The sequence below is a fragment of the Chrysochloris asiatica genome, unplaced genomic scaffold, assembly GCF_000296735.1.
Source record: "Chrysochloris asiatica unplaced genomic scaffold, ChrAsi1.0 scaffold00078, whole genome shotgun sequence".
Classification (NCBI taxonomy): Eukaryota; Metazoa; Chordata; class Mammalia; order Afrosoricida; family Chrysochloridae; genus Chrysochloris; species Chrysochloris asiatica.
Window position 1 is genome coordinate 4,371,805 of NW_006408596.1, and position 16,106 is coordinate 4,387,910.

At 41.9% G+C, this 16,106-nt stretch overlaps 1 protein-coding gene across 3 annotated transcripts in view; it reads left to right on the forward strand.

The window, feature by feature from the left end:
* The first annotated feature begins 905 nt into the window (after positions 1-905).
* ATP2A2 (ATPase, Ca++ transporting, cardiac muscle, slow twitch 2) overlaps positions 906-16,106 on the forward strand; it is a 54,245-nt gene continuing 39,044 nt past the window's right edge. Inside the window, exons 1-5 of one of the 3 annotated variants that reach the window (XM_006865410.1) lie at positions 906-1,179; positions 1,767-1,784; positions 1,884-1,966; positions 9,232-9,336; positions 15,104-15,242. In XM_006865410.1, the coding sequence (XP_006865472.1) occupies positions 1,062-1,179; positions 1,767-1,784; positions 1,884-1,966; positions 9,232-9,336; positions 15,104-15,242 (463 nt within the window). In that variant the 5' untranslated portion in view covers positions 906-1,061. The remainder of the gene's footprint in view (positions 1,180-1,766; positions 1,785-1,883; positions 1,967-9,231; positions 9,337-15,103; positions 15,243-16,106) is intronic. The other 2 variants (XM_006865412.1, XM_006865411.1) reach the window with 2 other exon arrangements.

The window sequence follows — 16,106 nt, forward strand, 5'->3', positions numbered from 1 at the left end:
GAGGGCGACGGTGCGGCGTTCCTGAGGCGACAGATGAGGTGAGGAATGGGGGATGTGTAGTAAGGGAGCTGCGGAATTCTTCCCGTTGTTCTTGAGGGGGCAAAGTATGGGCCAGGAGACCGAGGGCGAGGGCACCACCTAGCCCAGAGTGGATCCAGAGCCTCAAAACCGCCATCTTTGCTACCCACCAGGCCTGAGGCAACCCCGGAAGGGCTGCGAGTGCCGGGAGACCCTCCTACCCCCACCCCAAACAAAATCATGCTCCACCACCCCGAGTACTGCGTCTGCGGAGGTCGGGGCGTGCCCCAGCCGCTCCGCGGGCTGCAACGCGCAGTGCGCGAGCGCGGCGGCGCGCGCGGGTCTCGATCCGGGTTCCTGGGGTGGCGCGCGGAGGGGCGGGGCCTGCGCGGCAGCGTGGGCGCGAGGCGCGCGCGGGAGGGAGGAAGCCGTGGAGAGGGGGCGGGGCCGCGCCGCCCGCGCCTCGCTGGGTGCTCTCGGCCAATGAGCGGCGTCCACATGCCGCGGCGGCGGCGAGAGGGGAGGCAGCGGCGGATAAATGCTATTAGAGCAGCCGCCGTGGAGCCGTCCCCGACGCCACCTTCTTCTCCTCCGCCGCAGTTCCCTCTGCCACTGTCGGGGGTGCGGGGCTGAGGGAGCCTCGCGAACGCACTGCACAGCAGCCCGCTGGCTCGCCTTCCTGCTTGCATTTGGTCCTCAGGGGTTGATAGGTGCCCTCTCGTGCGGCCCGGGAGGGGCAGCGGAGCGCCTTAGGAGACTCAGAGGGACTCGGGGTCGTGGCCTGCGTTGCCGGCGGGCCGTTGAAGGCGGAGAAGGCCCTTCCCTTCATTGGAGGTTCGGAGGGCGGGCCTCGAGCGGGGTGGTTGTCCGGTAGGGGCGCGGGCTGATTCAGCGCCCACCCGGGAGGCGGAAGCAGCCGGAGGAGGAGGCGGCCATCGCGCGCCTGGGCGCCCGGGTGGCACGAGCCGGCGGCGGCCCGAGGGCGAGGCCGAGGCGAGGAGGCCGCGGGCACGCGAGGAGAGGCCGACCGGGCCCCCGCCGCCATGGAGAACGCACACACAAAGACGGTCGAGGAGGTGCTGGGTCACTTCGGCGTCAACGAGAGCACGGGGCTGAGCCTGGAGCAGGTCAAGAAGCTCAAGGAGAGATGGGGCTCCAACGGTAAGAGCTGCGCCGCCTGAGCGCAGGGAAGATGGCTGCCCAGTCCGGCCGCGTGCGACTCGGCTCGGCGCCCGCCGGGAACCACGGGCAGCTCGGGACTGGTCGAGGGGCTGCGGCGGGGCGCCGGGAGCCCGTGACCTTCCCGGCGGCGCGCGGCGGCCCCGCTGGAGGGGAGGGAAGGCCGGGCCCGCGAGACCCTTGACGGGGCGGCGGTGTCGTTGGGAAAGCCTCGGTCTGCCCTCGAACGCTCCGAAGTTCCACCTCTGGCAGAAATGATGACAGCGCTGAAATGACTCCTTATTTCAGGAGGCCGGTTTCCGTGGCGATGCTTTTCCTGGTCGGGTTAAGACGTGCCGGCCACGGATTAATGATAATATTGCATGTTTCATTTTCGTATGCTTTCGATTAAAAATAGAATGAAATAAAATTTAAAAAAAAACAAAACAGATGAAATGTTCACGTATCTAGGTTGCCCTTGATAAGACAGGGATGCGTACAGAAAGGCCCAATACTAAAATGTGGTTTTGTTTCTCTCCCTACCCCCTTCTCGACACGTTGCTTGCCTGGCGAATTTCTCCATTCTCCAGAGTTACCGGCTGAAGAAGGTAAGTCATATTGAAATGCTCACCACCACCACCTGCCCCCCAATTTTGTTTGTTGGTGTTAGATGACAGTTAACAATAAATGAAATTTGTTCCTAACAGGAAAAACCTTGTTGGAACTTGTGATTGAGCAGTTTGAAGACCTACTAGTTAGAATCTTACTGTTGGCAGCATGTATATCTTTTGTAAGTATAATGCCATTTATTTATTTTTTAATAAAAAATAACTTTTAAAAAGGTTGAGGCTATTCCGTAGATGGGGAAGCAATGGTGCCCATTGCATGCAAACATAATTTATAAATTTACGCTATGTCTCCAGGTGTAAAGAATAATTGTTAACCAAAACCTGAGATTTTCAAATTTCTAAACAAAACAATGGAAGTTGTACATGTCCAGAAAATAATAAATGGTGCCTGACTTTGTCCAAGCAAGTAGAAATTGTCCCTAAATGTGGGACAGGGACTTCGAATTTTTAGGTTTCAACCAGCAGTTTAGTACAAAAGAGTTCTTCATTGGGAAGTCTTTGGGGTTCTTCCATTGTCATCATGTTGAATAATCATACTGACATGATGTTGGGCTATTCTGTAAATAGAATTTACAAAAGGAATATTCTAGTTGCTTTCCCTTTCTGGTAATGGCAAGGTGACAGTTGTTCCTGACAGTGACAAGAATGATTACGGCAGTGATGGCACCCACTGTTGACCAAATTTGGTCACTGACCTTTAGGGTGGTATATTTGTCTAAATTAGACCCTGGTCTTGAGTACCTCCTGGGTTGAGAGAACAGGGTTCAGTACAGTTGGTTCTGGATCTTTAAAGGGGGGGAGGAAGCAGAGTGTTTTTATTGTTCTGTATGTGCTGTAAACTTAAGTCCTGTATGGTTGCTAAGAAACTGGTGAAATGCAAAGAACTACAGTGGAAATGTGTCTGTGGGGTGGTGTGAAAAGATATTTCTAGGTCTTTGAAATTTTTTCTGTTCACTATTTTTTAAAATTACATCTTTTTTTCTTGGGCTATATACTTTTTGGGTAGATTTCCTAAAAATGTTCCTGAGTTAGGACACAGCTGTTTCTAATCCTAACAGAATGAGATGCTTTTTGGTCTTGAATCAGTTACAGCATTTTATTGCAAAACCATGGTGAAGAAGTTAAATTCATTTAGGTGATACTTTTTTCCCGGCAGTGCAAAATTGACATCACTTTCAAGGTTTGGTTTATTCGTGTATGTCTGTGCATACACAAGTCCTGTGGGGGACCTACCTCAGTCTTTAGGACCACCATACAATGTTGTTGTTCTTGTGTGCTGTGGAGTCGGTTCCGGCTCATAGTGACCCTGCACAGGGTTTCTGAGGCTGTCAATCTTTATGGGAGCAGAAAGCCCCATCTTTATCTCACAGAACAGCTGGTAGTTTCGAACTGCTGACTCTGAGGTTAGCAGCCGGATTCGCTACCAGAGCTCCTTACAATAGAGGGCCACTGTAAGAACTAAATACATGAAGCATTTGGCATTTAATTTGCTCAGATATGGGAAAGGGTTGCTTTTGTATTTATCTTTTAAGTAGACAGTGGCTAGAGGTGAACATCTGATGTAATTCTGTGGATGAGTTTTCTCTGAGATTTAGCCAAGTGATGTGTAGCCATTAATAATTCACAATCCCCAATACCACTATAGTCTTTCTGGTGTTCATTGAGTAAAATTGAGAACATCACAGAACAAACCATTTAGCATACTGAATCACTCCGTATCTCTTGTGTGTCTGTCCTTGATTTAATCTTTTAAAATCCCCTCTTCCCATTAAATGTTGCTTTACCAAATAAGATAAATGAGTAGAGAAGTGACAGTTGCATTATATTGCCGTGGAGCAAAACAAATGACATACTTGGACTAGTGTAATATTTTTAATGTGGATTAATGCGCCAGACTGCAAAGCCGTTTGAACTGCAAGGTTGGCGGTTCAAGCTCACCAGCTGCTCCTCAGAAACCCTGTACAGGGTCTCTGTGGGTTGGAATCGACTTTACAGCACCTAACAACAACGTAATTCTAAAGTCTTCTCAGTTCACTTAGGTAATAGTAGGATCCAACACAGGTCCAACGAATTGTTACCTGAGTGATTTTCTTTGGTGTAATGTATTGGAAGTAATGCTGCCGATGTTGCAATAAAGTAGCTACTAGCTGTTAGGGTTGGGTTTTTTTTTTTTAAGTCTGAAGTAGTTGGGAATTAAGTGTTTCTAGGTATTTTCAAGCGGAATTTCAGTTTGCTGTTAAGGGTAGCAAAGTTTTTGAGTTTTATGGAGCTGTGCTATATTTTGGAGCTAAAATTTGAGTTACCTTTTGGTAACTAGTTGGAAGTTATTTTTCAGGAAATGAGGGGTGTTGCTAAATAACAGATGAATACTAAGTGTTTAGAAAGTAGTTTTACTGTAGAAATCACTTAAATTTGCTTTGGTTTCTTTCATCAAGAAATTGTGGATGTTAAAGCTGTTTTGTTGATTTTCTTTTTATGGATTTGGCACTGCTGCACTGTCCATTTCTATCTAAAAAGAGCTGAGTCCTTTTTGTGTGTGTGTGATAGCTTATTTATTCCTAATGGAAATATTCTCTTTTGTAGGTGTGAACAGACATGTATATATATATATGTATGACAAATCATCACGTCATGCTGAAGTTCCAAAGAAATATTAGGCCTTAGTTTAATTTCGAATATCAAATGAACTAGTAAACTGTAAACTATAGTTAATATTTTGCTGTAGCAAAATGTTGGAAACAGTGTTACCTGTGACTGGTTAGGGATCAAGTCTAGCTAATTTGTAATACACATCAGAAGGAAAAATGTTTTTAAGCTATTTGAATTGGGATAAGTAAGCTGTACATTTCTTGAAACGTGTGGAATAACAATGACATTTCCTTAGTTTAAACATTTGAGGCCAAAATTTATTTCATTTGCCCTTTCATCCTCCTCTGGTACCACTTTGCCCTTCATATCATGTTGCTGCTTAACTGGAATGCCCTCCCTTTTTTTATTTTACCAGTCTGAACAAAATGGACAAAGTCCCTGGCATGGGCATACATTTCAGTTGAGACAATCTGTAAGATACAAATAGTGCTGTAGAGAGAAATGGAAGGGGCGGCGGTAGAAGGCGTGGGTACGTGTGTCCGGAATTGCCTCTAAAAAGGTGACCTTCAGGCCATAAAACTGGGAGATCCTTACTGGTAACAGAATTTGTACAGTTTATTACTACCTTCTTTCCCATTCTAACGCCTCAGCCACTTGGATCCTAAAAAGTGCTAGGGTTTCAGAGGGTATAAATCTTTATGGGAGCAGAAAGCTGCTTTCTCATGTATACCAGTTGGTGGACTCAAATTGCTGACCTTGAGATGAGCAACCCAGTGAGTCACCTACTATGCCACCTGGCTTCCTTACAGTTCCAGCACTACTAGGTTACTGCTTTTGATAGAACAAGTAAGTAAATGGAAACCTTGGTGGAGGTTGTTGTCAAGTGCCATTGAGTTGGTTCAGACCCATAGTGACCCTGGATAGGTCCTAGAAGCAGATGGTGAGCTTGAACTGCCAACCTTGTAGTTCAAACGGCTTTTCAATCTGGCTCATTAACCCACACTGCCACACCAGGACTCCTTGATGGAGGTAGCGTTTTCAAAATATAAGAGCCACTTTGATTTTTATTTATTTATTTATTTTGTGAAGTACAGATATATTCAGAAAGCATTTTATACTACATTATAAAATACTTGTAAATGTGTGTGTATGTATTTAAAGGAAGACATGGGCAATTTAATTGGTTTTCCTAATTTATTTAGAAACTTAAAGTTTGAAGGGTGAGCATTTTTTTTTATTTGTTTAGAAGATTGTATTCTCAAGTCTGAAAACATTGAAGAGTGACATAAGCTTTATTTCTGGCTCCGAGAATGAAGTTTCATTCATAATCTGGTGTCTTAATGGCTGAAAGCATTTGTTTCCACTCCAGAAAATTAACACAGCACTACTGGTCTTTTTCTTTCTTTCTTCCCGATTTTGGTTGTGTTTTTGTTTCTTCTATTGGAAAATACTCTGCGTTTTTTGTGGGTTTTTTAGTGTGTGTGTGGGGTCTTACTAAGATCCTAGCCCTTTATTCTTACACACTGATATGGAAACTGAGTCACAGTATCATGCCTTTGCCTCCATTTTTACCAGAACACACCTTTTTACTTTTTAGTGCCTGAGCTTAGTATTTGCCTTCTCTGCTCTACAGTACCTCTCAGCTGTAGGATAAGAAGTGGGCAGTGCTGTCCAGAGATGGGTCTTCCTGGTAACAATCAGTAGCTATCCTCTCTCTACCATTTAAGCCGTTTAAATTATAGTGTAGTGTTGGACTAACAAGTAATTACTTAGAAAGTGTTACACTGAAAATTGGAAAATTTGAAATTTTGAACTTGGCTTGCTAATATAAGGCCAAGAATATGAGTCCTGTTACTGTATTAATACTAAGTTAAGGCCACAAGAAACACTGTTAAGTGTTACCTAAAATCATACTATCATAGTCTTTTCTCCTCCTTTCCTTCCATATTGCTTAGGGAGTTGGCAAAAGGTAATGTCTTTTTAATGCTTAAATTGGATATACTGTTACTTAGAGCCTTGTATCTTACAAGTTTTATGAAATCTATATTCATGTATAAACATTTTTTGAATAAATTTTGTATTCCATTCCAACTTTTGGTTGACACATTGTATACAGAATAAAACTGTTCAGTTTTCAGTGGCTGTGGCCTTCTCAGGCAGCTCTGCATGGGTTCCCACTGTTAATCTTTTGGGGTTCATTACATTTTTATAACTTCTGGTAACCATTATTATGAACTGCTTGTGCTGTGTTACTAATAAGGTGTCCCGTATTTTAGTAAGGTCACCCATTTGATTTTTTTTTTTTCCTATTCCTGCTTCCCCAAATTTCATTGACTCTTATGTGTTAATATCATCTTTCTCGGTCTTTGGATAAGACCAAAATGGTTAAGCACTTGACTGTTAACCAAAAGGTTGCACCGAGGCACCTAGGAAGAGAGGCCTGGAGCTCTGTTTTCAGAAGATAACAGCTAGAGAAAACCCAACCCTGTACACTGGTCCCCTTGACTGAGAATAGACTCCGCAGTAGCTGCTTAGTTTTTTGAGGGTATGTTTTTGGTTTTGATTTGCTTCTCTTCCCACCTATACAACAAAAGTTTAATTATCAGTAGAACAAAATAAGACATCGTGTCAGGACAAGGTATGAGCTAAACATAAGTGACTGGATTGATTCTTATTAGTTAAATAGCTGCCTTTCGTTTTTGGCTATGTATAGCATTTCATCTTAGGGTTATTTAAGGTTTCAAAATAAGCATGTTACAAAGTATTCAGGAAACTGGTTGTCCATTTTGAATAAGTTTGTCGCCATCCTTCCATCCTAAAAAAGATTTGCTCACTAGTTTCTCACCCAGGCAGTAATCAGTATCTCTCTGCGAGACTTCAAATAACAGTTTAAATGTCTGTGTTTATCACATGTAAACACTGGAAGTCCTAGTAGAAGAAAAGGTGTTCTGCATTGTCCACATTAAAATGGTTTTATGGTGGAGGAACACGGCTGGTGACTAGGAGATTCACTGCACTCTTCTTGAAAAGCAGAAGTTTGCACTGATGGTCCTGTCACACTTGTCTTCGCCTTTTCCTGGGCTCCAGCTGTTACAGGCTGTTGCTGTGGGTTTGTTCCTTGCCCTGCTGCCAAGAGGAAAACTCATACCCGCCCTAACAAGGTGTGAAGCTTATCTTAGAGTTGCTAATGCCTCCCTGACCTTTCATAAAAGGTCCTGGTTACTCTGCAAGTTGAGCAATTTTTCTCCCCCAAGAGCTAACTGAGTTTCTTGTTTCTGATAGACTGTCTTTGGCAAATGTTAGGAAAACCAGTATACCAGAGCAGCTGTGATCTTGCATCTATCACAATTTATAACTTCCTAGAGAGGTTTCATTCTGGCATCAGGCCTGGCCTTAACCCCAGCAGCGCTTTGGTGAAAGCTTTTGCAGCAGGTAGTTTCTACATTTGTCCTGGTGCCCGCCTGCCCCCGTACAGTGGCAGCTGCGGTGGCTGTAATCTGTCAGGCATGCTCCCCACCCTCGTCCTGGGGCCTTCTGCTTTTTTCCTGCTCAGGGGATATTTCTCTGTTACAGGAGAACATGTTGAACATTGCCTTCCTTATTTTTGCCATTTGTGTAAAAGCTCATTTAAAGGATTCTACTAGATTCACATGTAGGCAAATGGCTTCATTGTTGCCATAAGTCATATCTGGGAATATTTGAAAGGAAAGGGAATTAAAAGGTTGCATTCACTGTCTACTAAGTAGCTCTTTTAATACAAATAAATGTGAGCATTTAAGCTTTTTTTTTTTTTAAAGGCAAGTCTCATCACTCGTTGAATTTTTAGGTCCAGTTAACATCATTTCTAGGATTTCCACACAACCTGTTTGTCAAATTTGTAGCCATCTAGATCATGTTCTCTTACTATTATTTCAAGATTCAGTGTTGGATTCCTATTTTACTACCTTATGCTAAATGAAGCCCAGTGTGGCACTTTAAAGTCTTAACAGGGCTGTACAGGCTCTTGTTCTGTTTTCTCTGGCAGTGTGCCATGTCCAGTTTATCACAGTTTTAGACTTCGAGTCTCTGAAGTGCTCATCACTGTGTTAAATGTCTTTCCAAATACCCTTCAGAATACATTCCTACTCACAGAGCTACTTCATCATAATTCTGGGAGGGCCTTCAGTAGTACAACAGAAAAGAAATTGGGAATTTAACCGTTTACATGCTCTGAAACTTGAGTTTTAGTGGTCAAGTTGATTTTGCCATGAATTTATGTCATTTATGGATATAACTTGATAAGAATACTAACCAAATCAACATAGCTGTTGGTGATGGTTTATTTTAGTTAGACGAAAATATGTTTGGAGCCCTGGTGAGGCACTATAGGACAAGTACTTTACCTCAGTGTTGATTTGAAACATAAGGTTGGTGGTTCAGACTCTCCAGCCGCTCCCCGGAAACCCTGTACAGGATTGCTGCTAGTCAGAACTGCCTCAATGGCCCTTAACAACAACAACCACAATGTGTGTTATATTTCCTCTGAATGTAGACATGAAATGAATGGGCTTTATTGCCCCTAGAATATTTCATTAGAGATCTAAACGAATTCTTATTGTGCGCCCCCCCCCCCAAAAAAAAGTTTGATAACTCTAGGGTATTGTTACATTATGTACGCCCCACAAATTATGAACGAGGCATAGCTGCTGGTTTATGTCATTACATTCTGCCACCACTTGTTTCTAGGTAAGGTAAGAAAAGAGATTTTGTCTAGTGTAATTCCCGCAATGACAGCCACTTTGGTTGTACAGTGACATAAAGCCTAAAACAATTCTAATACATGCAATTTCTTTTTCAGGTTTTGGCTTGGTTTGAAGAAGGTGAAGAAACAATTACAGCCTTTGTAGAACCCTTTGTAATTTTACTTATATTAGTAGCCAATGCAATTGTGGGTGTATGGCAGGTAAGCAAAATTCCTCTGCTAGTAGTTTATGTAAGTGATTTAAACTGAATCTATCTGGTGTATTTCTCTTGATGTATCAAGTTAAAATGTCCCCGTAGAGAGTCTGTATTCTCATGTACATAGGTACTTTGCTGTTAAAATTATTCATCCTTCATGATAGCTTGAATTAAGTTACGTAATAGGGAAGCTAGACAATTTAAGAGCTAGAATCTGGTTTTTGTCTGCTTCCTGTGACAAGTTTTTTTTTTAATCACAATGTCATCGCTTTTTTGTGAGTTTAGCCATGAAAATTGTTTTTCCCCCTTGTTGTTGTGAAGTGCCATTGAGTCAATTCTGCCCCATAGCGACCCTGTATAGGGTTTCCAAGGAGCAGCTGGTGAGCTTGAACTGCCGACCTTGCAGTTCAAATGACTTTGCAGTCTAGCGCATTAACCCACAGCGCCACAGCAGGACTCCCTTTTCCCCCTTAGGAGCATATATTTCTGTACCCTTCTTGGTTGTCCAGGCTTTCCTAACTTGAAGAGTTGGAGACTGTTTCACTATACTCACACAGTTGTGCTCATCTCTCCTTGAGAACTTCTAACTGCTTTAGGGTTTTTGGTCTATTTTATTTGTTATAGAAATTCATTTTAAGTATTGATCAGACTCTTAGATTATTAATGGATGTAGCCACCCCTTGTTGCTGTTGTTAAGTGCCGTTTAGTCAGTTCCAACTCATAAGTGCTGGATAGGGTTTCCAAGGAGCGACTAGTGAGTTTGAACCCCACTGACCTTGTGGTCCAGTGCTTATCCTACAGAATCATACCAGGTCTTCAGCTATCCCTTAAAGGAATAAAATAAACCATTTTTATACAAAGGCCACATAAACTTACTTGATTTTGTCAAAATTATAAATACCAAACTAAGAAACTTGATGTGGTAGACTCCTGTAGAAAAAAGACCTACTGAAAAGTGCCTCTTAATTGTGTTTTTATTTCTTTTCTCACAAAAGGCTAATTTTCTATAGGAATGGCTCTCTTTGGGGTTATTTATGCAAAAGACACAAAATACATACAGTTAAGATTCTTCTTGTTCCCAACATAGGAATTTATATTTTTTTATAAATAATAATTTATACCAATTACCACATGAGGTACTAGAGGTACATTCCCATTTTATTCTTTTAATGGTCTTGTCAGGCAGATGATATCCCATTTGACAGGCATGACAGTGGAGTTCAGGGGAGTTAAGTAAATTATCAGAGGCCATAGAAGTAGTTCATATAGAGTACTAGAGATTTGAACCCAGGCCCCAGCTGATCTCAAGGTGAACTCTTAACAGTAGTTTCACAAAACTTGAGTTTGTCTTCATTTTGTTTTTTAGTAAATGACATTTTTCATTTTAATCCCATTTCTACATGAACAAGACTGGACAGTTCGTGCCTTCTCAGAGTAGTAAGGGGCACTGTAATTGTAGTGTGAGGTGGTAGTGGTGTTGTATCGAGTTGATTCCAACCCATAGCGATTCCGATCCATAGCGACCCTGTATAGGGTTTCGTTTCCAAGGAGCAGCTGGTGAGCTTGAACCACTGACCTTGCTGTTCAAACGACTTTGCAGTCTGACGCATTAGCCCACAACGCCACACCAGGACTCCGTAGTCTATAGTAAGTCACTTTTTACAGTTAATGGTATGGAGGACAGGGAACAGGTGTTATTTCTGGGCAAAGTCCTCGAGGAAGTCTTCATAGACGGAGTGGCAAGCAGTTAGAATTAGAAGTGGAAACTGGGGAGAATGCCCCAAAGAGGAAGGGGGGCATGCCATGAGTAGGAAGGTTTAGAGCATGTTTGAGAAATGACTTGTGGAAGAGTTGGCTGTCGGGTTTGAGTAGGAGATAGAATTGGAGGGGCTGGGTTTATAGCTTCAGTGGGGGCTTTTTAAGTGAGTTTAACTAGCTACCTTTGTCCTCAACAAAGGTGAGGACAAATATTTCATCGACCTGTTGCAGCACTGAAGGCACTCACTCTTCTAGGCTAAGAAATTTGGAAGAAAGAGAACAGTATTTGTGCCTATTACAAAGAAAGGTGACTCAACGAAATTGGGGAAACCATGGACAGTTATCTTCAATATCACATGCAAGTAATACTTTGCTGAAGATAATTTTAAAATGGTGAAGTCATACATTGACTGGGAGATGCCTGAAATTTAAGCCAGATTCAGAAGCAGACAATAGAATGAGGGATATCATTGCTGATGTCACATGGATCTTGACTGAAAGCAGAGAATACCAGGAGGATGTTTACTTGTAGTTTATTGAGTATGCAAAGGCATTTGTCTGTGTGGATCATAAACTATGGATAACATTATGGAGAATGGATATTCCAGAACACTTAATTGTGCTCATGAGAAACCTGTACATATACCAAGAGGCAGTTGTTCAAACAAAGAAAGGGGATACTGAATGATTTGAAATCAGGAAAGGTTGTACACCAGTGTTGTCTCTTACTTACCATCCTTTTCAATTGTGTGCTGAGCAAATAATCCAAGAAGCTGAATTTTACGAAGAAAAACATGGCATCAGGATTGGAAGCAGACTCAGTAACAGTCTACAAGGTGCATATGACACAACCTTGCTGGAATCGAAGAGGATTTTAAATAATGATGAAGATAAAAGACTACAGCCTTCAGAATGGCTTGCCTGTCAATGTAAAGAAAACAAAAATCCTGACATCCGAACCAGTAAATAACATGATAAACAAAAAAGATTGAAGTCAAATTACTTCTATTTTGGTTGGATCTAAAGTCAACCCTTATGGAAGCAGCAGTCAGGAAATTATGAAAAGCTGCTCTGAAAGACTTCTTTAAAGTGAATTAGGTGTTGGAGACGTGTATTAAAAGTACCATGGACTGCCAGAAGAACCAACCAACCTGTGGTGTAAGAAGTACACCCAGAAAGCTCCTTAGAAGTGGGAGTGGCAAGACTTCGCCTTCATTCTTTGGACTGGTCCCTGGAGAAGGGACATCATGCTTGGTAAAGTAGATGTCAGCGGAAAAAAATGGGAAAAATTTCTTTCTCTGAGGAAATAGATACACATAGTTTCTGCACCAATGGACTCAAACATACTAATTGTGAGGTGTGCTCAGGACAAGCCAGTGGTTCTCATTCTGTTTTGCTACTGAGTTGGGAGGGACTTGACAGTACTTAACAGCAACAACAACTGTTGTTGTCCTCAAGTGTCTTTGGTGCTTTATTTATTTATTTTTAATGTTTTATTGTGAATTATGTGATAGTTTACATGGGAGAACATTAGTTTTACATTCATCCTATCGTATATCGTTTCATTGCTATGGTTACAATCCCCTCCATTCATCATCAATTAACCAAAGGGGTATACACTACAAGCCTGCCCCCCGGTTGTCAGCACACAGCCCCTCTCCCTCTCTCTGTCTAAAGTCCCCAACTGTTCCATCTCTCCACATCATCATCTCTGCCTCCATCTCAGGCATCACTGCTTCTTTGGATAAGGTCCCATTCTCTGCTCTTCTCCCTTGATGGTGCCAGGGACCTCTGCTCCTAGGTTGAAAAGTTAATCACTCCCCTCCTTGCTACAAAACATCTACCTTTATGTTTCCAACCCTCACAAGCAGTCCTGATAACACTGATAACAATTCACTATTGTATCACAAGAGATCCATCCACATTTCATTTCATCAGCTCCGCCTAAACAGATTATATACTACTAGTGGAGATTACCTTCCTTCATGCCCTCTGAATCTAGATTCTGTCTTGAAAGCTTGTAAGTGGTGCTTTATCTTTTAAGTGTATGCTGTACCATTGCTATCTGAATAAGAGCAAAATACGGAGTGTCCTTTGTAGGTTGGTGTTCTTGGCATCTCCCTAACCTTGAGCCATACAGTTAAACTTAACTGTGACCTTGAAAAGAGAGAAAAAGAAGTAAAACTGCCACTGTTCCTAGGTTTGGTGCAAAGGTTAGGTGAATCTTGTGGGGAAAGAAGTTTGTTTCAGTTTGACTAATTGAATAGTAACAATGCTCAGCGTTTATTCCATCTCTATTAGCAGTAACTTTTCAACTTCACCTGAAGGACCTTTACAGTACTGACATGAATTTAGGTGTAATATTCTAACAATTTTACAATTTAGAAGGTGATACAGACATAAACATTATTTAAGGAAATCTGATGTTAAGTTCTGACTCCTAGCGACCCTGTATAGAGTTTCTGAGGAGGGTTTAAACCACTGACCTTGCAATTAGCAGTTCAGTGCTTATCCTACAGTGCCACACAAGGACCCCCAATATGATATGGGACTGAAAACTACTTTCAATATGAATTTCCCGTATTCAGGATTTCTTGTCCTTTTTCGGAGATATATAAAAAGTGAGGCGCATATGCCTTATCTGGTCCTCCTTACCATGTCCTCATCTCTGCCTCCATCTCTGGTGTTGCTGCTTCTCTGGATAAGGTCCCACATTCCATTCGTGTTCTTCTCCCTTGATGGTCCCTAGGATCCTCTGTTTCTGTACTGTAAGATTAACTACTCCCCCATTTTTGTTACAAAACTTCCACCTTTACAGTTGTGACTGTCGCAATTAGTCATAACTATTACACTCTGGTAGCGTAGTGGTTACAAATCGGCCTGTGAGCCGCAAGGTCAGCAGTTCGAAACTACCAGCGGTTCCGCAGGAGAAAGATGAGGCAGTCTGCTCCTGTAAAGATTTCCAGCCTTGGAAACCCTGTGTAGGGTCGCTATGAGTCGGAACCGACTCCATGGCACATAACAGCAACAACAGTTGCTCATTATTAAATCATAAGAATCTATTTTATCCCCATCTCTTTTCACCAGACCAGTCTGTTGTAGTTAAGTGCCGTCGAGTTGGTTCCGATCCATAGCAACCCTGTATAGGATTTCTGAGGAACAACTGGTGAGCTTGAACCGCCAACCTTTTAGTTCAAATGGCTTTGCAGTCTGGCGTATTAACCCACAATGCCACACATCTAGACAAAATGAAAACTCTTCAGTGGGGATTCTACCTTCCCCCGCATTCTCTTAAACTAAACTTCCCCTTGAAAGCTTGTAAACCAGTCACCTCGTGCCTTTATCACACCCTCATTTTAGATAGCCAGTGTTTAAGTTGCCCATCCCTATCTACCCTATATACAGAGGGGGATAGGATTGATACTTGATATGAAGGCTCTTTCCCTCTCAGTTGGTATATTGCATCTGTATAGGTCAAGTTCATCAAATTGTAGCAATTTATACTTGGTTCCTGTATCAAAAATTAGTGGTTTTTTAATTCCTCTAGTCGAATTCTGACTGTCAAGCCATCGAGGCTAGGTCATACAGGGAGCCCTTGCTCTTTACCACTGTTGAGAGACGGCTTACAAGTTGTGAAGCCTGACTCAAGTTTTAAAATTCGTCATTCATATAATTTATTATGTACCAAACATAGTTTTAAGCTGTATACACTTGTGGTCTTCAAAGTTGGCACTAATTGTGTATAGGAAATAAACCTGTATGTTGTATAATTTATATATGATCACAGAGCTCTTAAGTGGAAAAGCCTGGATTGAACAATGGGCCAGACCATTATTATGCTCAATGAGAGAGAGGGGACCAACTGAACTAGCTTGAGGGTGGAGGTGCTTTACAACGTACTTACGGCAAATGCTATATAGGAGGGCTTTTTATGTGTCTGTTAGTTGGATTGGAAACATTCGGAGTGGTAGATGGTTGTTCAATATCTTACCCTTCTATTTTCTTTTTTACAGGAAAGAAATGCTGAAAATGCAATTGAAGCTCTTAAGGAGTATGAGCCTGAAATGGGTAAAGTGTATCGACAGGACAGAAAAAGTGTACAGCGAATTAAAGCAAAAGACATCGTTCCTGGTGATATCGTAGAAATTGCTGGTGAGTATTATTTTTTGTTTGGTTACAAGTTGAATTCTAAATGCTGTCATTTTCTCAGGGTTCATAATTTTAAATTGTATTTTAAATTGTCTTCAGGTATGAATTATATGAATAGATTTTAGTGCTATCTAAACAGTGTTTTTTCATATAACAATTTCGAGGTGTTTTGGTTTCTCCTTTCTGTTATTAAGGTTGTGTGTTTTATTTCCAGAATTTTTGTTTTTTTTAAAGAAGGTTTGAATTACTGAATTTACTAGTTTATATACCGTACAGAACACTAGTTCTGGGAGGTAATTTGACATTATTTGTAGTGAGCGAGTGTGTTATAATACTGGTTAATGGCTGCATCATTTTTCCTGTGTTTCTTGGCACAGATGAGAATTCCTATTTGTAACTATCAAATTGAGTTGATGGTTAAATGTAATTTCATGATTCTAAAAACAATGCTTAGAAATACTTTTAGGTAACCCATTGAGTGAGGGGTCTCAACCTGGACTCTGGGTGGGTGTCACTGAAGCCATGTAGTCACTGAAAGTCCAGAGCATGCAGAAGATATCAAGAGATTATTGTCCTGATTGTCAATATATGTGACCATGTGTGCAGGCAGCCCCCTCTGGAAACCAACCAGAACAATCTTAGTGTGTTGGAATATTCTAATCTTTGACGCACTCCTTGCACAGAACACTTTATTTTGTTTTGTGTGTTGTCTCAGGGTGGCACTTTCCCACTGCCTCACGGGGAGGCACACTTCGTTGTTTTAATGAAAACAAAAGAGCTGCATTTCTTTTCCTTTGCATTATAAGCATGATACCCATTTACCTCTAAATCTATCAGTGTTGATTTTCAAAGACTGTGGACTTTGAA